At 43.0% G+C, this 24,037-nt stretch overlaps 1 protein-coding gene across 1 annotated transcript; it reads right to left on the bottom strand.

The window, feature by feature from the left end:
- Positions 1–1,643: 1,643 nt before the first annotated feature.
- GSTO2 (glutathione S-transferase omega 2) lies at positions 1,644–18,508 on the bottom strand. The gene is made up of 6 exons (XM_052660981.1): positions 18,475–18,508; positions 18,092–18,200; positions 16,060–16,282; positions 15,022–15,123; positions 3,234–3,340; positions 1,644–1,824 (listed from the first exon to the last, which is right to left on the bottom strand). The coding sequence occupies exons 1-6, from the start codon at positions 18,506–18,508 to the stop codon at positions 1,665–1,667; spliced, it is 735 nt and encodes a 244-aa protein (XP_052516941.1). The 3' UTR covers positions 1,644–1,664.
- Between the last annotated feature and the right edge of the window lie 5,529 nt (positions 18,509–24,037).

Raw genomic sequence — 24,037 nt, 5'->3', positions numbered from 1 at the left:
GTTCAAAAGCATCAATTCTTTGGTGCTCAGCCTTCTTCACAGTCCAACTCTCACATCCATACACGACCACTGGAAAAACCATAGCCTTGACTGGACAGACCTTTGTTGGCAAAGTAATGTCTCTGCTTTTCAATATGCTATCTAGGTTGGTCATAACTTTTCTTCCAAGGAGTAAGCGTCTTTTAATTTCATGGCTGCAGTCACCACCTGCAGTGATTTTGGAGCCCAGAAAAATAAAGTCTGACGCTATTTCCACTGTTTCCCCATCTATTTCCCATGAAGTGATGGGACCAGATGCCATGATCTTAACGCTTTAAGCCAACTTTATCACTCTCCTCTTTCACTTTCATCAAGAGTCTATTACTCAGCCATAAAAAGAATAAAATATTGCCATTTGCAGCACCATGAATGGACCTAGAGATTATTATACTAAGTGAAGTAAGTCAGACAGAGAAAGACAAATACTATATATCACTTATGTATGGAATTAAAAATGCAATACAAATGAACTTAGTTACAGACTCAGAGACATAGAAAACAAGCATGGTTACCAAAGGGGAAATGGGGGAGGGATAAATTAGGAGTATGGGCTTAGCAGATACATGCTGCTGAACATAAAATAGATAAACCATAAGGACTACTATATAATACAGGGAACTGTGTTCAGTATCTTGTAATAATCTATAATGGAAAAGAATCTGAAAAAGAATATGTATATATAACTGAATCACTTTGTTGTATACCTGAAATGAACACAACATTGTAAACCAACTATACTCCAGTTTAAACAACCTTTTTTAAAAAGAGAAGCCTTCCCACTACAAGGCAAGCAGCTCCAAAGCTCTAGGTTTAAAATCTCAACCAGGAAAAGTGATCAGGAGCTCTGGTGTCTTTGTCATCCTTATCACTCACGTGGCCCAGGCTTGGTATACAACAGGCAATCAGGGGCATGTGTTGGGGTGAATTGAAAGCATCTGTGACACAAATCCAATAGAATGACCTTTGCCTGAGACCGGGTTTAGGGTCTGTGTAATTTTTCAAGGCAGGATGTCAACTCTAGAACATTTTGTGAGCCATTCTGAGTGCCAAGAGCACCGGTGATATTTTGACGTCATTAGTCCAGGGTGATACTGGGTGTTTCATTTCCTGCTTTGGAATTCTTTCCGTCACAAGACCTCAGTGTCTCCCAGGCCCACAGCCAAAAAGTTGGAGCCAGAGAGAGACTCATGCACGCCCACAAGGACTGCAGATTGCCAAATAGAGAGTATGTGGACCTGAAGTGCTTTCTTCCTTCTCATCTCTCTCACCAGGAAGATATGCAGGGCACCAATCTGTAGTGACAGCATCAGTGATGGGGCAGCGGCCTTGAACCTCAGCATCAGCATCAGCACCAATAACCTGGAGGTCAAACTGGGGCAAAGGTCATCAAGCTGGGAGGCACACGGTCTCCCTAAACATCTCTGGACATTAACACTGAGATTTCTAGAGAATCACTAGATGCTACAGGCTAGAGGAGTCATAAAATGATTATCAGAAATGATTCTGTCTCCATGTTTATTTGAAACCTTAAAGAAAATGAAGAGAGACTGACTGCCCCACCAAAAGAAGTGCAGAATCAAGACAGGCTTGGGAATTCTGGGTGGTGAAGGGGTGGACTGCAAGGCTCAGCAACTTAGCCCGTAGTCAAAGGCACCGGGGTTGTTCTGAAAATAGAGATTCAAGAAGCCCAGGAAGGTGTTCTTATCTGTGAGAAGAGAACAGACTGTGGGATCCTGCTTCATGGCTGCAATCCAGAGCCGGAGCGCAGGGGTGTGGTTCACACAGCTGCAGGACAGGAGAGAAGCGTTAGCCGGTCTGCAGGTGAAGGGGGATGCAAGTCACTTTTTAGACTACAAGCTACAAGAGATGAGTTTATTGGGGCAACAGAGCTATCTTAGTTACCTTCCTATCAACTGAGCACAGTCACTTACTAGAGGAAAATCTGACTTGAAATGGCTGTGTGTCTTTAGAATCATCAAAGTTGTTATTTTTAACCCTGCAGTTAAAATACTTGTGGACTGAGTGCTCTGGGGAAATAAGGTATCTGTTTTTCACTGTTTACCAACAAAAAGACACATTCTTCAGTTATTCTCAGATTGTACTTTTGGAAAATTGAAAAAAAAAAAAGTTTGCAAGAACACATTTTTAAAGAAATGAGTAAAACAATTATGAAACCTTGAAATAACGGAGCTGACTGGGCCCTTTCAGGGACTGATCAGGACGTGTAGGTCTCGGATCTGTAGCGACCTGCCCAGACAGTAAACTTGTTAATGGAAAATCCAGGAGGAGAGGGTTCCTAATGTGTGGTTCAAGCTCTGTCCCCAGAGGAGACAGGTTTTGGCGAGGTTTATGTTCTGACATGGTTTAAAATATCCAAGTCTGTGACATCTGACCTGCCCCAAGTGAGGAGCTCATAAGATGAATCCTGGGTAAACTCAAGCGTGTGCATTATAAAAGTCCAGACGCAGTTCCACCTCGGCGGGACTGCATTCCCCAACACCAGAATGGTCCAGCACCCACCCATGTGACCGGCTGGTGTGAGAGCAGAGCCAGCACAAGTTCACGTTCTCCCGTGAGTGTCGTGGGAACAAAGCACGTGTCTGTGCGGGGCCCCTGTGTGGTCTCCCTGGCCTCCAGGGCAATTTCTTCTACTTGAAGCATCCCTACACCCGTGTGGTGTGTGGCCGGCCATTTTGTTTCTCTAGTATCAAGCATATATGACTTCAAAAATCATTTGTTTTTTAAGGGTATGCCTATCTGGGGAAAGATTCCTCCAGTAACTAAGGCGCCCTGTAAGGGATGTGAGGTCCACAGGGCGACACGCCTGGGCCAGGTAGAGGGCCACCGATGGAGCTGCAGACAAGCCACCGAAACCCTGTGACTGAGGCCGTCCACCTGCTTCTGCACTCACCACTGGCTATGCTGGATGCTGGGCAGGACAGCCGGCGGCTCTGAAACACTAGGGAGGCTTTTGGGTGCAGTCTTAGCAGCAGCAACATGGATGAAGTGTGTGTCTGCAGTTAGTGCCACAAGAGCACAGGTGCATTTTGAGCAAGGAGGCACACCGTTTAAAGCTCTACATTCCACATTCACGAGAAGCATGTCCAGAGGTGGACAGATGGCACAGAGATCATCTGAAGCACTGCTACCAGTGTGACCCTAGGAATCTATGACCATACAGCTTAATGTCTTACTCGGCTATTCCATATACATCCAGCCGCTCAAACCAGGGCCAAAAGAGGTAATCAATCATGGATATACAATCTCCGCCAAAGAAGACGGTGTTCTGATAGCCAAGAATCTGAAAGTTTAAACAGAGCAAAAGCAAGTTAATTAACCCATCTGCTAATGTATTTATAGGCACTAAATACAAATAATCAAATTAATTCCCAAAGAAGGAGACCCAAGGCTTGGCGTTGTCTTCCATTTGGTTAGGTGAATGCTTCTTCCCTTTTTCTGAGGTTTCTTCCATCTCCTTTAGGATCTGTTCTCCAGGCCACACTTACCCCTGCCCTCCTTTCAACACTGGAGTACCCCAGTGGCTCATCTGATGGGAGGATTTGGAAGAACAGCCCTGCCTCTCTCAGCCTAGAACAGGCTACTCCCTGTTCTAAGCTTTCTAGGGCTCAGCCCCTAGAGAGGGGTCCCTGCCTCTGACCACCACTGCGCATTACTGGGAGGGAGGGGCCACATAAGGAACCTCACTTTTTGTGGTCGTGCCCCCCATTCTCCAGGATCCAGTTTATCTGTAATAAAGGGGAAACCATAGTCTCCACATGTCTTCCTCTTTAGCCTTATTTTTCAGCCAATTCAAAACCAAGGCAAGGAAGAGCAGGGCTATCTGATGGGCTCTCTCAAATCCCAATACTATCTTTCTATCATGTTTTCCTTTTTTATTTGAGCTTTTTGAACTTCATATGTGTTGGTCACTCAACATTATCAAATTTTTACATTAAAACAAAAGTTCTCATTTCCAAACGGGACAAATCAACACAGACAGATGAACCATCAAGAAAACAAACTCTTGACGGAGAGCTAACCAAAGACAGTGGTGGCGGGGGAGTGGGGGATGGGGAGGTACTTGAAAATTTAAAAAGCAATAGTATTTAGCAGAGGTTATTGTTGGGCCAGTTCTTCCCATTGAGAAAAGTATGATGCCAATTATCTAGTTAAGTCAAACAAAAGACTCTCTTTGACTGACATAAATCAATTAAATACTTTCCTGTAGCAAAAGATCTAGATTCCTATATCCTTTATCTAGATTCCTATATCCTTTATCTAGATTCCTATATCCTTTATCTAGATTCCTATATCCTTTATCTAGATTCCTATATCCTTTATCTGGGCTTCCCAGGTGGTGCTAGTGGTAAAGAATCCACCTGCCAATGCAGGAGACGAAAGAGACGTAGTTTCGATCCCTGAGTCAGGAATATCCCCTGGAGTAGGGAATGGCAACCCACTCCAGTATTCCTGCCTGGAAAACTCTATGGACAGAGAAGCCTGGAGCGCTGCAGTCCATGGGCCACTAAGAGCTGGACACGACTGAGCAACTGAGCACACGTCCTTGACCTAGATTTCAAACTTCCTGTCTCTCAGGCTTGATTCTTCATCCTTCAGTCCAGCTTGTTGCTTCTATGAGGAGGTCTAGGGGTGGAGTTAAGAATGAACTCTGGGGCTGGCAGATCTGGTCCTCTCCTGGGTTCCGCCTCTCATTCAACATGAAACCCAGACAATTTACTCACCTTCTCCTCCAAGCCTCATGCTCTCATTTGGTATAATGGTGGTAATGTTACTGCCCACCTTAGAGGTTACAGTAAGGAATGATGGAATCATGCACCAATAAATGTGAGCTCTCTTGATGAAAAATCAGAGAGACCTCCAGAGGTTACATCTACAGGAAGTAAATCCTTGGCCACCACCCTTCTCAGAAGAGAAAGCAAATCTTGGTACCCTAAAGTCTACGTCTTCATTATCTCCCAGGATGGCATAGGGGAGTTCCCCTGACTAATCTGAAATAATATTAGGTGGCATCATTTTGTTTGAAGACGATGGTACTAAAATGGCAGAGCCTGGGCAATGAAAATTTAAAAGAGGCTATTTTCGATCGCATGTAGTAAGACCTGATTTACAAGGAAAAGGAACCATCCAGCCATCTTTGGGGTCGCACAGAGTCAGACATGACTGAAGTGACTTAGCAGCAGCAGCAGCAGTTTTCACGAATTCCTACGTTCTTTATGTTCAGGATCAGATAATAATTACCCAAACATTTATCACTGGCTTTGAAACGTATATGTCCAGCTTATTATGGGCCTTCATGGCACAAATCTGAACTGAATCTAAACCCACTGACTCTGGAACTTTTGTATAACTCTTCTCCTTTACAGAGCAGAGATGCTCTTGAGAAAGTCCTTATCAAAACAGACCATATATGGGCATTTATTAGAACCCATGATAAGTCTTTTGTTAAGGTGATGAGATATTTTGAAAATGAATAACTGCTTAGTAATTGATGTTTATTTAGTACATTTTAAAACCTTTCATTTACTCAAAGTAAGAGTATGTCTTTGAATACATATCATCATATAGATGCAATTAATTTTTAACAGAATGGTATGCTTATTCATTCAGACATTAGGAACCATCCAAACTGTCTCACTTCTATTTATCAAGGAAGTCTGTCCTCTGTTTTTTAGGAATATCTTTGTAAAACTACCCTCAGCCGTGTAAACACTCATAGGGACTTCCCTGGCTGTCCAGTGGTTAGATTCTACGCTTCCACTGTAAGGGGCATGGGTTCAATCCCTGGTCAGGGAACTTAAGATCCTGCATGCCCATGCAGTGTAGTAAAAAAAAAAAAAAAAAAAAACAGTGAGTCTTAAGAAAGAAACCATTCATAATGTAATTCAACCTTTATCAAGGTATTCATTACAATAAAAAGTCAAGACAAGTATATGGATGAAACTGATGTCTTCCACCAGCCTCTCCCCTGCCCCTGTGATACATTTACACATTCCCTCAGACTTTCTTAAATCCAAGCGTGACATCAAAATTCCTTGGAGTTATTGATACAGCTGCAGATTCTTGAGCCCTGCCTCAAACAGGCATTTCTCCACCAGATTTCATACAAAGCAAGTCTAAACATCCCAGTAGAAAAGCAGTCTTCCTATAAACCAAAGTGCCAGCTTCTCTACAGACACATCACAGTGACCCAGGGGCACATCCTGGTCAGGCCTCTTTGGAAGCTCATTACCATCTTTAGAACCTTCAGTAGGAGAGCTCCCTTCTCCGCAAACCTGAGACATTCCAGACATGTAAAATGACTTACTCCCTGAGAATCACAAAACTTCCGTACTGGAAGGGCCCCTGGATTCATCTAGTATAACTACCCCTTTCATTTTTCCATTTATTTATACCATGCTCACTAGACAAAGGATTGGAGGTTCAGTGTATAAAAATGTGTCCACTAAAATATTAAATATGAAAAATCACAACATGCTAAGAAAGGGAAAAATAAAAGTTAGAACATAAGGTCAAAATAAGGAAGGAAAATGGTCTCAAGATATCAAGCCAAGGCTCCTGCAGAGTTCCTTAATAAATAAAGCTTTGAATTTGACTCGAGTTTCCTGGCAGTTCAAGCAGAGAGGAAAGCATGCTAGGGAGCTGATTCTTGTCTCCTGTGTGGAAGACACCCTTGCTTAGAGAGAAGGAAATTCCGTCCCAGGGAAGTAAGAGGGCTCTCTGGTCAGTGCCAGAGCTAAGACAAAGACACCATTCTCCTAAGTCCCGGACTAGTGTGAACCCTGTGTCAACTTCAATATGTATGTGTGAGGACTGTAATCACAGAGGCTTTCCCAAGTCGCTTGTGAATTCTCTGTCTGTTCCTTAAGTATCAGCAACAAGCTCAGAATCAGCAAACTCTGAAACCCTCTTTCCTTCTGCCAAGGACTGGCCCAGCTTTGAGAGTCCCTCTGTGAGGACTCCCCCGACCCCCGCCGCGCAATCTTCCTCTCTCTCAATCTCTCTCAGTCAGGCAACTAACTGACGGAGAGGTGAGATACAATCACGGCAAAAGAGCTTTTCAAAATTCTCTCCTTCCTCTCTCATTCCATGGATAAGACAGTCTTCAGGAAACTTGACTCAAAACAGTTCTTCTGTGTTCTCAGTTTAAACCAAGTCCCTTTTGTTGTTGTTCAGTCCCTCAGTCGTGCCCAGCTGTTTGCGACTCCATGGATGCAGCACGCCAGGCTTCCCTGTCCTTCACTATCTCCTGGAGCTTGCTCAAACTCATGTCTGCTGAGTCGATGATGCCACCCAACCATCTCATCCTCTTGCCACCTGCTCCACCTGCCCTCAATCTTTCCCAGCATCAGAGTCTTTTCCAATGAGTCGGCTCTTTGCATCAGGTGGCCAAAGTATTGGAGCTTCAGCTTCAGCATCAGTCCTTCCAATGGATATTCAGGGCTGATTTCCTTTAGGATTAACTGGTTTTATGTCCTGGGACTCTCAAGAGTCTTCAGCACCACAGTAATAAAGCATCAATTCTTTGGCACTCAGTCTTCTTTATGGTCCAACTCCCACATCTTGACAAATTTAGGACAGTCAGAAGTAAAATAATATGACAGTCTTAATTTCCTATGTCTTATCTTTCCTAAATGTTCTGTCATCAGAACAGGAAGCTGCAGCTTTGCCTCCACCCACTGAGCAGTGGCTATGTTAATAGCCAACATCTTGGAAAAAAAAAAAAAAAAAAAACCTCTGTTTTGCGGTATTTCTGTCACCCACCTGCCACATATAGTGATACTGGTCATTCTTAATGTTGAATAACTTTTCTCACAATGGACTCTCTCATTCTCAGAAGTACTGCCCTTCAAGATGGCAGTATCTTCTTAGAGAAGATACTTTCCACCAAGGCCCTAGGCATTCCCAGAAGGCCACACATAGCCTGGGGAAGAAACTGAACCTCCAGCTTCAAGCCCTGGGATTTCCTTAATGTATTAACACATCTTGCATTCAGATTAAGACGTGAGCTATTTTAGGAAAAAGCCATTTGACGTTCTGGAATAGTAGAAAACGCTTTTTAAAAATTCTCTGTTCTTCAGTTCACTGAAAAATGACTACAGATCCTTCTCTTGCTTCTGGATGTGACTCAGAAAAAAGGATGAGCATGCAAATGAAGAGGGAGAGACTGGCTGGTAACACGTGAGTACGCTGTTTACACCCCTGAACTTGAACCCTGGAAGGGCCGCTTATCTGCCTCGAAGGCCTCTTGGGCTCCCCCAGGCGGACAAAAAGAGGTTCCCGCTAGCGCGCACGTAGAAGGAAGAAGCGCGCTGGGCTCCCCCTCGTGGCCATCGTGGTGAAGCGCACTGGCCAAGGCTCTCCAGCTAGGAGGTTCACCAAGGAGGAAAAGAAATCTGCAAAATTTTTTGTGAGGGACAAGATTATAAAGAGAAGCCCAGACTTCCTCCAACCAGACATCCTAAGACTCTTCAGTCTACAGTCTCGGGCGCTCAAGTGCAGCGTCAATAACTGCACTTGGTTAAGACCACCTGCCCTGCACACAGAGAAGTCTCCTGGCTCTAACCAGGACATGCTGGCTCTGGCCTGGCTGGAGGAGGAAGGAAGCGGTTTTTCTCGAAGGAAACGGTTCTTATGAAGCAGAACCAGTCCCCTCCTATAAAATACACAAAGCCACCTGCTGTTACATCAGCAATGCAGACCCTAACCAGAAGCAGAAATACTCAATCCACTCCAGGGCAGATATCTTTTGAGTTCATACAAGATAAGGGAAGATTCTCAAGATTTCAAATTTCAGGTGTCTGCTCCACTGACATTCAATAACTGAGGCTGAGCTAATGAAGATTAACGGATTCCCTTTAAAACAAACCAAGGATATAGAACAAACTTAGAGTATACATAAAACCCACTTCTCTGGAAAGAAGCCTGAGAAGCAGGGTCTGTGCTAAACACGCCCCTTCTGCTGGTCACCACTTAGAACCAGGAGTTTCCTGTGAAGATTCAGAATGCAACCTGTCAACATTTGGCAGGTAATCAAAGGACCACTCTGAAAATTCTATCCTGGAATCCCTTTCATAGGTTTAATTCTTTTTGTTGAAATATATACTGTAAGATAATAGTGGGGGAAAGTTAGTGGGACAAGGCTTGACAAGTCAAATATCTTTAAAGTGATGGGTGGTAGGTGAAAATATAAAAGCATATTATCAAATTTCTGAAGGGGGAAAGGATTTCCTATGTACAAAAGCAGTGGAAGAAATCACAGCAGGAAAGATCACACAATGTTTTTAATGTTAAATTTCTATATGTACAAAAAGGACAAAAAGTTAAAACAAAACAATGTATCTTAAAAACAGGCCAATATCCTTTACATATAAAGAACTCTTAAAAAAATTAACATGGAAAATCAGGAAGATCTTGACAAACAGATGGGTAGCAGACCATTTTCACGAATAAAATACAAAGAAATGGAATACTTTGGGGAAAATATACCACCTCACTATCAATCAAAGAAATATACATTAAAGCAACTATGAGAAACTACCGTTTCTCAAGACAGGCAAGTATCTTTTTAAATGAAATCCCTCAACAGTGAAAAGGGATTGGTTCAAAGGGCATTTTCGACACTCTCGGAGGGTAGGGGGTATACAGCACAAGTCTTGGGGGAAGCAATTTAGCAACATTCCACTCTAGCTTCTAAAATGGTCATACCCTTTGATCCTGTAATTCTGTTCCTGGAAGTCTGGCCTAAGGACATATTTTAAAACAGAGAAAGGGCTTTTTATGCAAAAGAGCTGCTGTTTCTGGGAGGCATCATTAATAATGATAAGCAACTGAAATAATCTAAATAACCCTAATGAGTGTGCTGGACACATAACTCTGGCTTATGCATATGGCAAATTATGCAGAATGAAAAGTGATTTTTTTCCATCTTTAATAATTACACATTAATAGAGAAAAAATTCTCATTATTAAACAAAAATTCAAACATAGAAAGCAGTATAGAAAGCAAAGGCTCTCCCTTCCTATCCTTGCTCTTTTTTTTTTTTTCCTATCCTTGCTCTTAACCACTTTTCTTTCCCACCCCCAGGCTAATCCCCTTCCAGTAGTAGGCACCAGCAGGAGTCTGATTTGAGTCTCTCCAGACATTTTTCTAGGCGTTTATTTACATGTGTGCATATCACAATAAACTGTGGAAAATTCTGAAAGAGATGGGAATACCAGACCACCTAACCTGCCTCTTGAAAAATCTGTATGCAGGTCAGGAAGCAACAGTTAGAACTGGACATGGAACAACAGACTGGTTCCAAATAGGAAAAGGAGTACGTCAAGGCTGTATATTGTCACCCTGCTTATTTAACTTCTATGCAGAGTACATCATGAGAAACGCTGGACTGGAAGAAACACAAGCTGGAATCAAGATTGCCGGGAGAAATATCAATAACCTCAGATATGCAGATGACACCACCCTTATGGCAGAAAGTGAAGAGGAGCTAAAAAGCCTCTTGATGAAAGTGAAAGAGGAGAGTGAAAAAGTTGGCCTAAAGCTCAACATTCAGAAAACGAAGATCATGGCATCCGGTCCCATCACTTCATGGGAAATAGATGGCGAAACAGTGGAAAGAGTGTCAGACTTTATTTTTGGGGGCTCCAAAATCACTGCAGATGGTGATCGCAACCATGAAATTAAAAGACGCTTACTCCTTGGAAGAAAACTTATGACCAACCTAGACAGTATATTCAAAAGCAGAGACATTACTTTGCCGACTAAGGTCCATCTAGTCAAGGCTATGGTTTTTCCAGTGGTCATGTATGGATGTGAGAGTTGGACTGTGAAGAAGGCTGAGCGCCAAAGAATTGATGCTTTTAAACTGTGGTGTTGGAGAAGACTCTTGAGAGTCCCTTGGACTGCAAGGAGATCCAACTACTCCATTCTGAAGGAGATCAACCCTGGGATTTCTTTGGAAGGACTGACGCTAAAGCTGAAACTCCAGTACTTTGGCCACCTCATGCGAAGAGTTGACTCATTGGAAAAGACTCTGATGCTGGGAGGGATTGGGCGCAGGAGGAGAAGGGGACGATCGGGGATGAGATGGCTGGATGGCATCATGGACTTGATGGACGTGAGTCTGAGTGAACTCCGGGAGATGGTGATGGACAGGGAGGCCTGGTGTGCTGCTATTCATGGGGTCGCAAAGAGTCGGACACGACTGAGCGACTGAACTGAACTGAACTGATATAACCTCAGATATGCAGATGATAACAGCACCATAATGGCAGAAAGTGAAGAGGAACTAAAGAGCCTCTTGATAAAAGTGCAAAAAGAGAGTAGAAAAGCTGGTTTAAAATTCAGCATTCAAAACACTAAGATCATGGCATCCAGTCCCATAACTTCATGGCAAATAGATGGGGGAAAAATGGAAACAGTGACAGACTTTATTTTCTTGGGCCCGAAATCACTGTGGACGGTGACTGCAGCCATGAACTTAAAAGATGTTTGCTCCTTGGAAGAAACGCTATGACGAACCTAGATAGCATATTAAAAAGCAGAGACATCACTTTGGTGACGAAGGTCCATATAGTCAAAGCTATGGTTTTTCCAGTAGTCATGTACGGATGTGAGTTGGAACATAAAGAAGGCTGAGCACTGAAGAATTGATGCTTTAGAACTGTGGTGCTGGAGAAGACTCTTGAAAGTCCCTTAGACAGCAAGGAAATAAAACCAGTCAATCTTAAAAGAAATCAACCCTGAATATTCATTCATTGGAAGGATGGTGCCAAAGCTCCAATACTTTGGCCACCTGATGCGAAGAGCCAACTCATTGGAAAAGACCCTGATGCTGGGAAAGACTGAAGGCAGGAAGAGAAGAGGGTGACAGAGAATGAGATGGTTGGATGGCATCACTGACTTAATGGACATGAGTTTGAGCAAACTCAGGGAGATAGTGAAGGACAGCTTCTACAGTCCATGGGGTCACAAAGAGTCGGACATGACTAAGCAACTGAACAACAAAAAAATGTATCTCAAAGAAGTATAAAAATAACAAGGAAAAATGAGGTTATATAACAAGCACAAATAAACCTTCAATTTTGATGATACTTGCTTGAACGAAAAATATAAAAGTCAAACGGCATTTATTTAAAAAGAAGAAAACGTTAGAGTATAAGGTTGCCAACTTAAACTGACCTGTTTGCTTGCAGATAACATGGAATATTATACACTGGTCTCTTGAGTTGCTTATCACTCAAGACAATCCATAGATATTTAAGATATTTTCAACTCACAGAAAATCCTGATTGTACAAAACCATGGAGAAAAAATTGTACACATCAACTCTATTAACAGAGAGAAAACATTTCTATTAGAATTATTCTGACAAGTTTCAATTTCACTAGAATCTCCTAGAGTCAATACACTGGTATCAAGAGGAATGTATCAAATAATTCAAGCCCAGCGGGCATCTTTCAGATTCTGATATTACCTATGTTGTACTTATAATTCCTACTAACATTCTATGGGACAAAAAAACAACTCAAATCTGGAACAATACTGCATACTCACAGATCCTTAATTAGCCTGGCTAGAGTCGGACACGACTGAAGCGACTTAGCAGTAGCAGCAGCAGCAGCCCTTAACTAGCCAGAATTTCACTGATGCTACTTATTACATCTGAGAGGGTCATTGGCAAGATTAAATAAGAGGAGTATGCAAAGCAACTTCAGCATCATGCCCAGCACAAAAATACAGGTTCACTTCCCTGGAAGAACCCAAACTAAGGAACTGCGCCTCCATTGTAATATTATACATTTACTTAGCAATCTGTAATTTTCAAAGTTCATCCATCATTCAATTGCAGAGTAGGAAGGAGATAGGTCAACATATGTTTTCAATTATCTTTGAATTTAAAAGATTTTGTTTCAGGGCTCCTTTCCCTGGCCCAGCATTTAACTTGTAAGAAGGTAACCAGACATGATAAAGTCAGTTCAGTTAATCTTTGAAAATAAAGACCATAAAAATTCTCTATGGGCAAGAGCTATCAAACTTCTTTTTGAAAGCAAGGTCCCCCTCCCTTTTCAAATTCAAGCTTATTAGATGTTTTGTTAAACACAGTGTTGAAAGCGGGGCTGGTCTGGCTGAAGCAGGCGCTAAAACCACCAGCAGACCTCCTCTCACTGGGCCGTCCCTCTGCAAAACTTGTGAATACACCTTTTAAAATACCCTTTCGTTCTATGAATGTGGAAACGAAAGCACAGAGAGGTCCAGAACCTTGATGAAGATTCTGGAATCCTATAAAGCCAAGCCTACGAGCCAAGACTCTTTCTACCTCATCCTACTTGCCTCCTCAAACTTAAGACCGCAGTCTGAGTTCTCAGGACCAAAGGCTGACATTTCTTACACATAATGCTGAATCCATAAATGCTAAAACTATATACATCCGAGACAGGCAGCTGTAACTGTAAATAAATTTAACAGCTTCCACTTCACAAAGGTCAGATGGAAGAATATTAGTAATCAGCCTTCTTTTAAGGGGATAAAAATAGCGTTCCCTGGCTGCCAAAGAATTACAGCCCACCCATAGGGGAATTTATCAGTTTCTAGAACAAAGACAAAGGACGTCAAAGGACCACCTTCCAGACTATAAGAGAGGTGCAGGGTAAGTAGCCCTATTACTGCTAGATACTTGGAGGATCTGATAACAAAGATTGCTCTTTGATTACCCATAGACACTTCTCCCTTCTTCTTTTTTTTTTTAACGTTTATTTCTTTGGCTGCTCAGGTCTTGGTTGTGGCATGTGAGATATTTTTAGCTGTGGCATGTGGGATCTAGTTCCCTGACCAGGGATAGAACCTGAACTCTCTGTATTGGGAAGATGGAATTTTAGCCCCTGGACTACCAGGGAAGATTTTCCCCCTTCTTTCTTAATTATAGAACTCTGATTTTATGCAAAGTGGTCCCAGCTAAGAGATTAAATTTCCCAACTTCCCCTGCAGACACTTATAACTTGATGACTAAGTTCTAGTCAATGAAATTTAAGTAATCATTGGACAGAACTTCTAGCAAAGCCTTTAGAGTATGGCTTTTTGCCAGTTTTTTCCTTTCTGTTGTCCTTTCTATAACCTGGAACTTGGATGTGATAGCTGAAGTTCCAGCAGCTATTTTGTTATTTTGAGGATGTAAGCCTCACACTGAAAAATGACAGAACAGGAAGAGAAAAAAAAACCTCAGTCCCTGGTAACTTCATAAAGGAGCCATCAAAACGGCCCTATACTACTGTACCTCTAGGTTTGTGTGTATGTGTGTGAAAGAATAAATCCTTATAATTTTTTAAATCAATACTAGAAGCCAAACACAATCCCTAACCAATATTGACCTTGGACTCAGAAGCAGAAGCTACAGAATCCGTGCAGAGACAGGTCAGGAATGTGGTGATTCTGGGAAAGGAACAAGTTCATCACACGCCCTCCCTTACCCCTTGGCAGATTTTCAAGAAAAATTCCAGAGAAGGCTGCTGCTGCGGCTGCTGCTAAGTCGCTTCAGTCATGTCCAACTCCGTGCGACCCCATAGACGGCAGCCCACCAGGCTCCCCCGTCCCTGGGATTCTCCAGGCAAGAACACTGGAGTGGGTTGCCATTTCCTTCTCCAATGCATGAAAGTGAAAAGTGAAAGTGAAGTCGCTCAGTCATGTCTGACTCTTAGCGACCCCATGGACTGCAGCCTACCAGGCTCCTCCATCCATGGGATATTCCAGGCAAGAGTACTGGAGTAGGGTGCCATTGCCTTCTCCGCCAGAGGAGGTTAGGGGAGTGCAAGTATCCACAAGTCAGATGACTAGTAGTTGAACTTATCAAAGTCTGACACGAAAAGTATATAAGCCTGTGAAAGTGGAGGGCATCGGGGTGACCAGGGTGTGGACCCGCATCACTTTATCCTCCACATCTGGCCAGGAGAGGGCCCCATTTTTACCTCTTCCAGGTTGCAGAACTCCTGACGCAGGGCCAGCTTCAGATCAGCGCAGTCTCTCCCGCATCTCAATGCTACCAGACACTCCTTGGTCAAATGTGGGACCTGATCGGAGGACACAGGTTCTGAGCAGAGAAGTCTGAGGGCACTCCGTGCTCCTGCTCTGCCTGACAATGCAGCCAGAGCTCTGTCACTCTGTCCACAGTGCCACCTGACGGCGATCTCTGTGGTTTCAGGAATCCACTTGTCACAGCTAAACAAGGTGCTTTAAAGGGGGCTCTCTGGTACGCCTTACTTGTTCAGCTATTTCCATACTGTACAATCTTAGGTGGGACATTTTCCTTCTTTAAGCCTCAGTGTTCTCATCTGAAGAAAGGACACAAGAATAGTATCCACCTTAAAGGGTGGGACCTGATGAGGGCAGTGATGGGGATTAAAGAGGTTAACCTTTATAAAATAGTTAGAACAGTGCTTGGCACATCACTAGTGCTCAGTAGACATCAGTCACTAATATCATTGAGTCATTTTTGTTTCTTTAAAAAAAAGCTATCATAAAATTTCTCCATCACATTCTCTCCCAATATCAACAGCTGTCCCCTTTTCTCTCTTCTTCACATTTCCTGGGCAGTTGGCCCTTTTGTTCCCCATAAAGGGCAATCTCCTTCTGTGCATTACTGTTTTCACACCCTGATATTTTTTTCACCTGAGACCTTGGAAATAGCTCCTTCAAAGTATCACCAGTTTTCCACTCGTTCAATATTCCTTCTCTCAAGTTACACAATCATAACTATGCCATAATCATAACTCTTGAGACTGCTCGTTCCACTGGAAAAGTACCTATTGGCAAAGACTTTAACCTTTAATATCAGAGGTCACAGCTTTACTATAATTCCACACCAGTTATCCTCCTAAGGCACACACAGATATTAAAACAAATCAATTTCACCCATGATTTGACTTTTAAGATGGATTGGAGGTTGAGAAAGACATATAAAGTAAAATAGAGTGTTAAGTGTTTTGTTTATTTTTTAATGGATATACCTTATAGAATAGCTCCAATAACATCTTTTGGCGAGCTCGCTCATAAGGGTCATATGGGTACAGCTTCCTTCCAGGGTAAGCATCATCCAGGTACTCACAAGCGATGACAGATTCATAGATCAGTTGACATTTGCTGTTCTCCAGGACAGGAATTTGGCCAAAAGGATGCTTTGTAAAGTACCATTCAGGCTTGTTTCTCAGGTTAATGTTGATAACTTCATGTCTTATAAAGCAAAGGGAAAACAGGACAGAACAAAAATGAGAGGATTAGGCAGACACTCATCTTTTTTTCTCCCCGCCATGTGAGATCTTAGTTTCTAGACCAGAGATCAAACCTGTGCCCATGCAGTGCAAGTACAGAGTCTTAACCATTGGATTGCCAGGGAAATCCCCAGACACTCATCTTGAAAGCAGAAACAATCAATCTATAAAATTAAAATTTGCAATAAGTTTTTTAAATTGAGGTTTGTGCAAAGAAAAGTACATAACAACATCATTCTTCTTTTCAACAGTAGGATGTGTTTGCTGTTTTCTATGCCTTATCCCATTCGCTCTCCATGATTCCCATGAGATAAACTAGGGAATCATGATGAGGTGCAAACAAGGGAAGGCAAAGAAATCATTTAATACATCCCTTCTGAGAAATAAGGCTCCTTATGGTTCCAACTCTTGCCCAATATTCCCCACCAGGAAGTAGCAGAGCCAAGATGGAAGGCCAGGCAGTCTGACTCAGAGCTCACAAGCTTAACCACGGCACCACAGATTTTAGTACATTTTAAAGTCTGAAAGTACAAATCTGATATCTGGAGACATTTTTTTGTTCACCACAACTGGAGGGAGGGGGATTCTACTGGCATCTAATGGGCAGAGGCCAGGGACGCTGCAAGATATCCAACAACACACAGGATAGCTCCTCCTCCTCACCAAACACACAAGGCCAAGAATCATCTGCCCCAAATGTCAGCATCGCCAAGGGTGAGAAACTCTGCCCTAAAGAAAGACTTCTATCAATTCTCAAGCTGCCACTTCATCACTGTGGGTAAAACATCAATCTATTGTTATTTTTCTTTTTTTAAAAAGTAACCTTTGGGCCAACTAGGATTGAGCAAGAGGGAATAACCTGGGAGAAAGCCATAGACAATCCACAGAGCAGAATTACATAATTTTTTCTTTTTTTAAAGTCTCTGCAATAGTCTCTGCATCTCTATAGCACAAAACTCTGAAGTCATCCCCTAATGATACACATTGGAGGCTTGAGTAACACTTTAGCTTTGAGCTGGCTCCATGCAGCCTCCCCATTCCAGTAAAGTTGCTCTGCCTTCAAAATCCAGACCTCCTTTGCAGGAGCTAGTCTTGCAAAATTACTTCTATGACCAGTGTGCACCCATTTTTCAGGTGTGTGGGAAACGTCTTGATAGCAGTCCTTTCTGCTTCTTTGTTTGGAACTATTTGCTCATTCATTCAAAAAATAGTTTTAAGTGCCTATTATTGGCCAGGTTCTCTTCTAGCCCATGAATAAGAAAGACAAAGTCCCTGCCTTCAGGAACATACATTTGTGTGTGTGCAAAAGAGAGAGAGACAGACAGACAGACAGTGTGTGTGAAAGTGTGTGGAGGGGCAATGGAAGTGAGGCTGGGGAGTGTGGAGGAAAAACAGGTAAGTAAGGAAACGTTGTTAGTGCAATAAGGGGAATAGAACTGACCTGAATATACCTGGGGTGGGGTCTGGGCTGCATTTCATAGAGCTGTCAGAGAAGGCCTCGGTAGCCTCCGCGGTCCTCTCTTTCACAAACTTTAGGGAAGAAACCCAGCTCACCAGAGCCATCATTCAGTTTGCTCCGAGTGGTCCTAACAGTTTCCTGCAGAGACCTCATTCTGCGTTTCAGGATGGCCCACTCAAGAACCCACCTGCCCTCTGCTAACCGTTTATTGACTTCGTCTCAGAAGAAAGTGACAGACAGCCTGTGACAGCTAAGCGGGGCGCCCTAGATGGTGAACTTTCCCGAGCGCCTATGGGGCCTCCCGCCGCTCACCTGATGCCTTTGGCCCGGAGGACCAGGCGCGTCCTGTGCGCGTAGGGACAGAACCTCATGCTGTAGAGGCGGATTACGCCTTCAGGGACCGGCCCTGGGGGGATGCTCCCTGCGGGTGGAGGGGGAGACGGGGAGGCGGGTTAGCCCTCTGTGGAGAGGGGCTCACTCGCCTTCCCAGGACCCCACGAGGACCGCGGTCCTCCTCCTCCCGGGTCCCAGAGAAGACACTTTTTTTTTTTCGCACGTGGCTTTTTGGCGGAGGAACCGCGATCCTCCTCGCTGCCGCGCTGGTCTGCGAGCCAAGGACCAGCAACAGCTTCTCCAGAGCCAATATCCAGCCAGCCGGCACCCCCAGCCCGCGGACAACTGTCAAGAGGACTCACCTTTCCCCAAGGTCCTGGTCGCGTCGTCAGTCATGCTCTCCCGGCGTCTGCGCAACGACCAACGCTCGCACTCTTCGCCGTGAGGCCTGCTGCCGCCGGCGCAGGGTCCAAGGACAGCAGCGTTCCGGCGCGCCCCGCTGGCCCCAAATACAACTTTGGAGCAACAGGGCCGTGGCGGGGTCGTAGGGAAGTGATCCAGGACGGCAGCTAAGATAATTCAACCTGAAGAGACAGAGCCCCAGACTCAGAAGCCAGCGTAGTAGGAGCGGGAAAAACAAACCTGAGAAGTACCCCTTGCTTTGAACTCACAACATCCTGCGCGATCTTTTCTCTGCATCAAGAATCTGCGAAGAACGGGCATGTGAATTCCACTTATTCCAAGGGAATTTAATACAAATTGACCAGGGTGACACTAACGTTTTCTTTCTCATTCTAAGCCCTCCCTCCTGGCCATACTCTGTACATGAGTGTACTTTATCTTAAGGCCAAGGATTTCCCTGGTGGCTCAGCGGGACAGGACTTGGATCTCTGATCAGGGAAGATCTATATGCCCAGAAGCAACTGAGCCCATGAGCCACAACTATTAAGCCTGTGCTCTAGAGCCTGGGAACCACAACTACTGAGTCCATGTGCCCTAGAGCCTGTGCTTGGCAAGGAGAGGCCACATCGATGAGAAGCCCAGGCACAGCAACTAAAGAGTAACCCCCTGCTTGCCATCTATGCAGCAATGAAGACCCAGTACAGCCTAAATAAATTATAAAATAAGGCCAAACTTTTTCATCATCTAGCAGATAAGAAGAAAAACTTAGTGTTAAGATCTTGCACGACCCTAAAGTGTCTCCTTTAATTCTATGTCCTCACTACTCTAGTTCCAGCCTTATTTGAGATTTTACTCAAGTTATGAAAAACTAGTAATGAATAGGAAACCAGATATCTAGAGGCAGAGACAAATCTGTGCGCTCTCTTCAACTCCCAGTATACATTTCAAAGCAGACCCTTTTTAATTACCAAGGACATACTGCCAACAGCCCAGCAATACAGAGGTCACTTGGATAGCTCTTCCATCCACGTGAGATAAAGGGGGTAACTAGCCTTTGCTCTGACCCTAAATCACTGCAGATGGTGATGCAGCCATGAAATTAAAAGACGCTTACTCCTTGGAAGGAAAGTTATGACCAACCTAGACAGCATATTAAAAAGCAGAGACATTACTTTGTCAACAAAGGTCCGTCTAGTCAAGGATATGGATTTTCCAGTAGTCATGTATGCATGTGAGAGTTGGACTATAAAGAGAGCTGAGTACCGAAGAACTGATGCTTTTGAACTGTGGTGTTAGAGAAGACTCTTGAGAGCCCCTTGGACTGCAAAGAGATCAAAATAGTCAATCCTAAAGGAAATCAGTCCTGAATATTCATTGGAACGACTGATGCTAAACTGCAACTCCAATACTTTGGCCACCTGATGTGAAGAGCTGACTCATTTGAAAAGACCCTGATGCTGGGAAAGATTGAGGGCAGGAGAAGAAGGGGACAACAGAGGATGAGATGGTTGGATGGCATCACCAACTTAATGGACATAAGTTTGAATAAACTCTGGGAGTTGGTGATGGACAGGGAGGCCTGGCATGCTGCAGTCCATGGGGTCACAAAGAGTCGGACACAACTGAGCGACTGAACTGAAATGAACTGACCGGTGCGTAAAAAGGAAACAGTCAACATACTCATGTCATGTGAGAGCTTCTGGTAGACAAGGAAATGACTCCTGATCAGGTAAATGTGACACTCACATAAAGGAAGTATAGTATTTCAAATAGTTGACTTTCACATAAACAGATTCTAAAGGGAAAGGCCATATGAGGAATGTGAAACTCTCTAAACTCAAAGTAAATTATACTAACATGTATTTAATGCTTTATGTGTATTAACTCACTAAATCCTTAAAATAATCCTACAAGGATTCTCTTCTTACCTCATTTTCAAAGACAAGTAAACTGAGGCTAGCAAGGTTAAGTCACTTGTCAAAAGCCTGATAACTAGTAAGAGGTGGAAGGAGGTTTATGAAGCCTGGAAGTTTGATTTCCAGGGCAAGTCACTCCATCTGGAATCTTATTCTATACCAGAGATGGGCAAACTTTTTCTGTTAAGGTCAAGAGAGTAAACATTTTAGGCTTCTCAAGCCATCTTGTCTCAGCTACTCAACTCTACCCTCGTAAGGTGAAAATAGCCATAGATAATATATAAATAAATGGGCTTGGCTATGTTCCAATAAACCACTATTTATGAATAGTAAATTTGAACTTCATATACAGGTATATTTTAACAGACTACTTTTTAGAGCAGGTTCACAGAAAAATTTAGCAGAATATAGAGAAGTTTCCAACCAACCTATCCCCACACATGCATAGCCTCCCCATCAACATCCTGCATCAGGGTGGTACACTTCTTACAATCAATGGATCTAAATTGAAACATCATTATCACCCAAAGTCTAGTTTGCATTAGGACTCACTCTTGGTGAAGTCCATGTAGTTTTCACATGTTACAAATTATACTTCTTCACTGAAATGTTTTCCCCTAACTATTCTTAGCCCTTGAACTGCAAAGAAATGAGCAGTGGCTTGACTTGACCCACTGGCTTTAGTTTGCCCATCCCTGGTATACACTGATAATGACTGGATTAGCAACCAAACTGAGGATTCCATTTGAAAAGTAAAAGATTCCTGGGTCCATCTTTCTACTACACTAGAAGAGAATATATTTTCATGTTATGTCTCCTTATTCCCACCTTTTCAATAAAACCAACTCTGAGAGCTGGTAAATATTATTAAAAATACAGCTGACCCTTGAACAACTAGAGATTTCAGGGCACCGGAGAAGGTAATGGCACCCCACTCCAGTACTCTTGCCTGGAAAATCCCATGGGTGGAGCAGCCTGGTAGGCTGCAGTCCATGGGGTCGCTAAGAGCCGGACACGACTGAGCAACTTCACTTTCACTTTTTACTTTCCTGCATTGGAGAAGGAAATGGCAACCCACTCCAGTGTTCTTGCCTGGAGAATCCCAGGGACGGGGGAGCCTGGTGGGCTGCCGTCTATGGGGTCACACAGAGTCGGACACGACTGAAGCGACTCAGCAGCAGCAGCAGGTCCACCACTGTCAGCCCTTCACATCTGTGCTTCTACACCTGCAGATTCAACCAACTGCAGACCATGTAGTACTGTAGCATGTATTCAGTGAAAAAAATCCATGTATACATGGACCCTTGCAAATCAAACCTATGTTGTTCAAGGGTCAACTGTATACTTGTATTAATATATGGGAAGTCATGGGGCAAAGGTCTATTTGATATAGTCAGGGGAGAATGGACAAAGGGGTGGACTGTTTTTCCTCTGAAGGGAAGGAATATTATGTCAAGTTTCTCACTTGGCACTGTATTCAAACCCTGACCTTGGCACTTAGGCAAGCTATCTGACCTCTTTGATCTTCATCTTCCTCACCTATAAAATGAGAACACTAAGTACCTACTCGATGGGTTTCGAGTATTAAATGCAATTGTTCAGGTGGCTATCCTCAGTATAGTAAGAGTTTAGTCTACTTCAAAATTAATGATTAATCCTAGTGAATAAGGACACATTTTTAATAGTATAGTACATTCTGATTTTATATACAAAAAGATAAAATGCACTATAATTGAGCTTTGCCTTGTACAGCAGAATTAAAGTTCAACTCAGAATGCTTATTTCACCAGTTACCTATTTAACAACAATTGAATGGCCTGAATGCTGCAGGTTATATTTCAGTTTTTAATCTTACCACTGAACAATATGGTTACCCTAGAAAGATTTTAATTGTGACATATAAGTTTAACCCTATTTTCTCTTTGAGACTCAGTAAGTACCGCTTGGAAATCCTCTTTACAAATTTCCCTTGTTTGTTATTATATCATGTTTATACCTCTATTATACTGAGTCACTCAAGCAAGGAATAAATGGTAATTAGGCAACATTAAACCTACTCCAAATTGGTTTCTAGAGACCTGAAATATGATGGAATCTGTTTTGAAAATGTGGAGATCTTCAGTCCTGGGTGAAGATATCTTAAGCTTTCTAGGAAAAAAAGTGCCACCACAGAAATAATCTTTTCACTCTATTTACATGAGTCTCTGTTTTGAGGAGAGGAAACGGGGTTTGCATTTTGCAATTTTTCAAAATTGTATTGTCATACTAATCTCAGATAGTGGAAGAACTTGGAAGACGTTCCTCTTAATATTTCAGAAGCTTGATTTACATGACAGATTATGTTACTGAGAGTTCCACTATTCAGCAAGTTCAAAGAGTTAGACAAGTGAGGAAAAAGGCTCTTTTTCAAACGGGCCGATTTAGGACTCATTTCCAAGAAGTTAGGATCATAGAGAATCTTGTGTTCTAATGTCTCTGGGACATTAAACAAGATTACTAAAGTTATCGGTGGGAGAAGTGTCCTCTTTGCAATGGGGCAGGTTCAAAGGAGACTTTCTAAGTACTTGGTTCTCCTTTCATATCCCTATTTTATAACTTATGGGATCAAAGAAAAAATTAACAATTTTCCACTTGAATAAGCAATGGCAGATTTTCAAGATCCTAAAATAAACCAAAATCAAACATTTGTAAAATCAAACAAAACACATTGGGTTTCAAAAAGGAATGTCAACACTTCTGATATAGCCCAGGCATAATAGTGGTGTGTCAAAAAGGTAGATACAGTCCTCTTCCAGCTCACTGTCTAAAACCTAAAAGTTGATGAATGAAGAGTCTGGGGCAGAAGTATATTCTTATTTTCAGAATGATCTGAATGACTATGAGTTCAGGCTGGATTTGAATCTCCTTTTCAGCATTTACTAGCTGGGTGACCCTGGACATATTGCAACTTTCTATGCCTTAGTGTCCTCATGTGTAATTCCGAGCCAATGGTGCCAATACATCATGTGGTTTGCAGAGAAAATTCACAGTGGATGACAAGCTGTATTACTTAGGATCCCTCTATTACCTAGTAAGCATTCGACAATAGCTACTATTTTTATTATTTGAACGTAGCATGGAAGACCCATGGTTCTGACAAGACAGAACGTTTCTGGGGACCAAATGCCCCAAACTGCCAGTGCCCTGTGCGGTGCTGTGCTTAGTCGCTCAGTAGTGTCCGACTCTGTGACCCCCCATGGACTGTAGCCCACCAAGCTCCTCTTTCCGTGGGCTTCTTCAGGCAAGAATACTGGAGTGGGTTGCCATGCCCTCCTCCAGGGGATCTTCCCAACCCAGGTCCCTACAATGTAGCTAAAATAGCGGTGCCCAATGCAGGGCTGACAATCAGTGATATGGAGTCATGTTTACTTGTCTCAGTCAAATCAGAAAATGGACTTTCCCCCCCCTTTAAGTTAAAGGCATTCGCTTTAAAGACCTGCTTCTTATCCTCAGAGTAGCTTTTTTTTAAAATGTTAAAATCTTTGATGAAACCTTGGTGAAGACAGTTGGGCTTCCGTAGTTGGGCTTTCGTCTGAAGTGAAAGTGAAGTCGCTCAGTCGTGTCCGAC

The sequence above is a fragment of the Budorcas taxicolor genome, chromosome 23 (genome assembly GCF_023091745.1).
Source record: "Budorcas taxicolor isolate Tak-1 chromosome 23, Takin1.1, whole genome shotgun sequence".
Lineage (NCBI taxonomy): Eukaryota > Metazoa > Chordata > Mammalia > Artiodactyla > Bovidae > Budorcas > Budorcas taxicolor.
The sequence above is the reverse complement of the archived record's forward strand: the minus strand, read 5'-3'. Positions and strand labels throughout refer to the sequence as shown.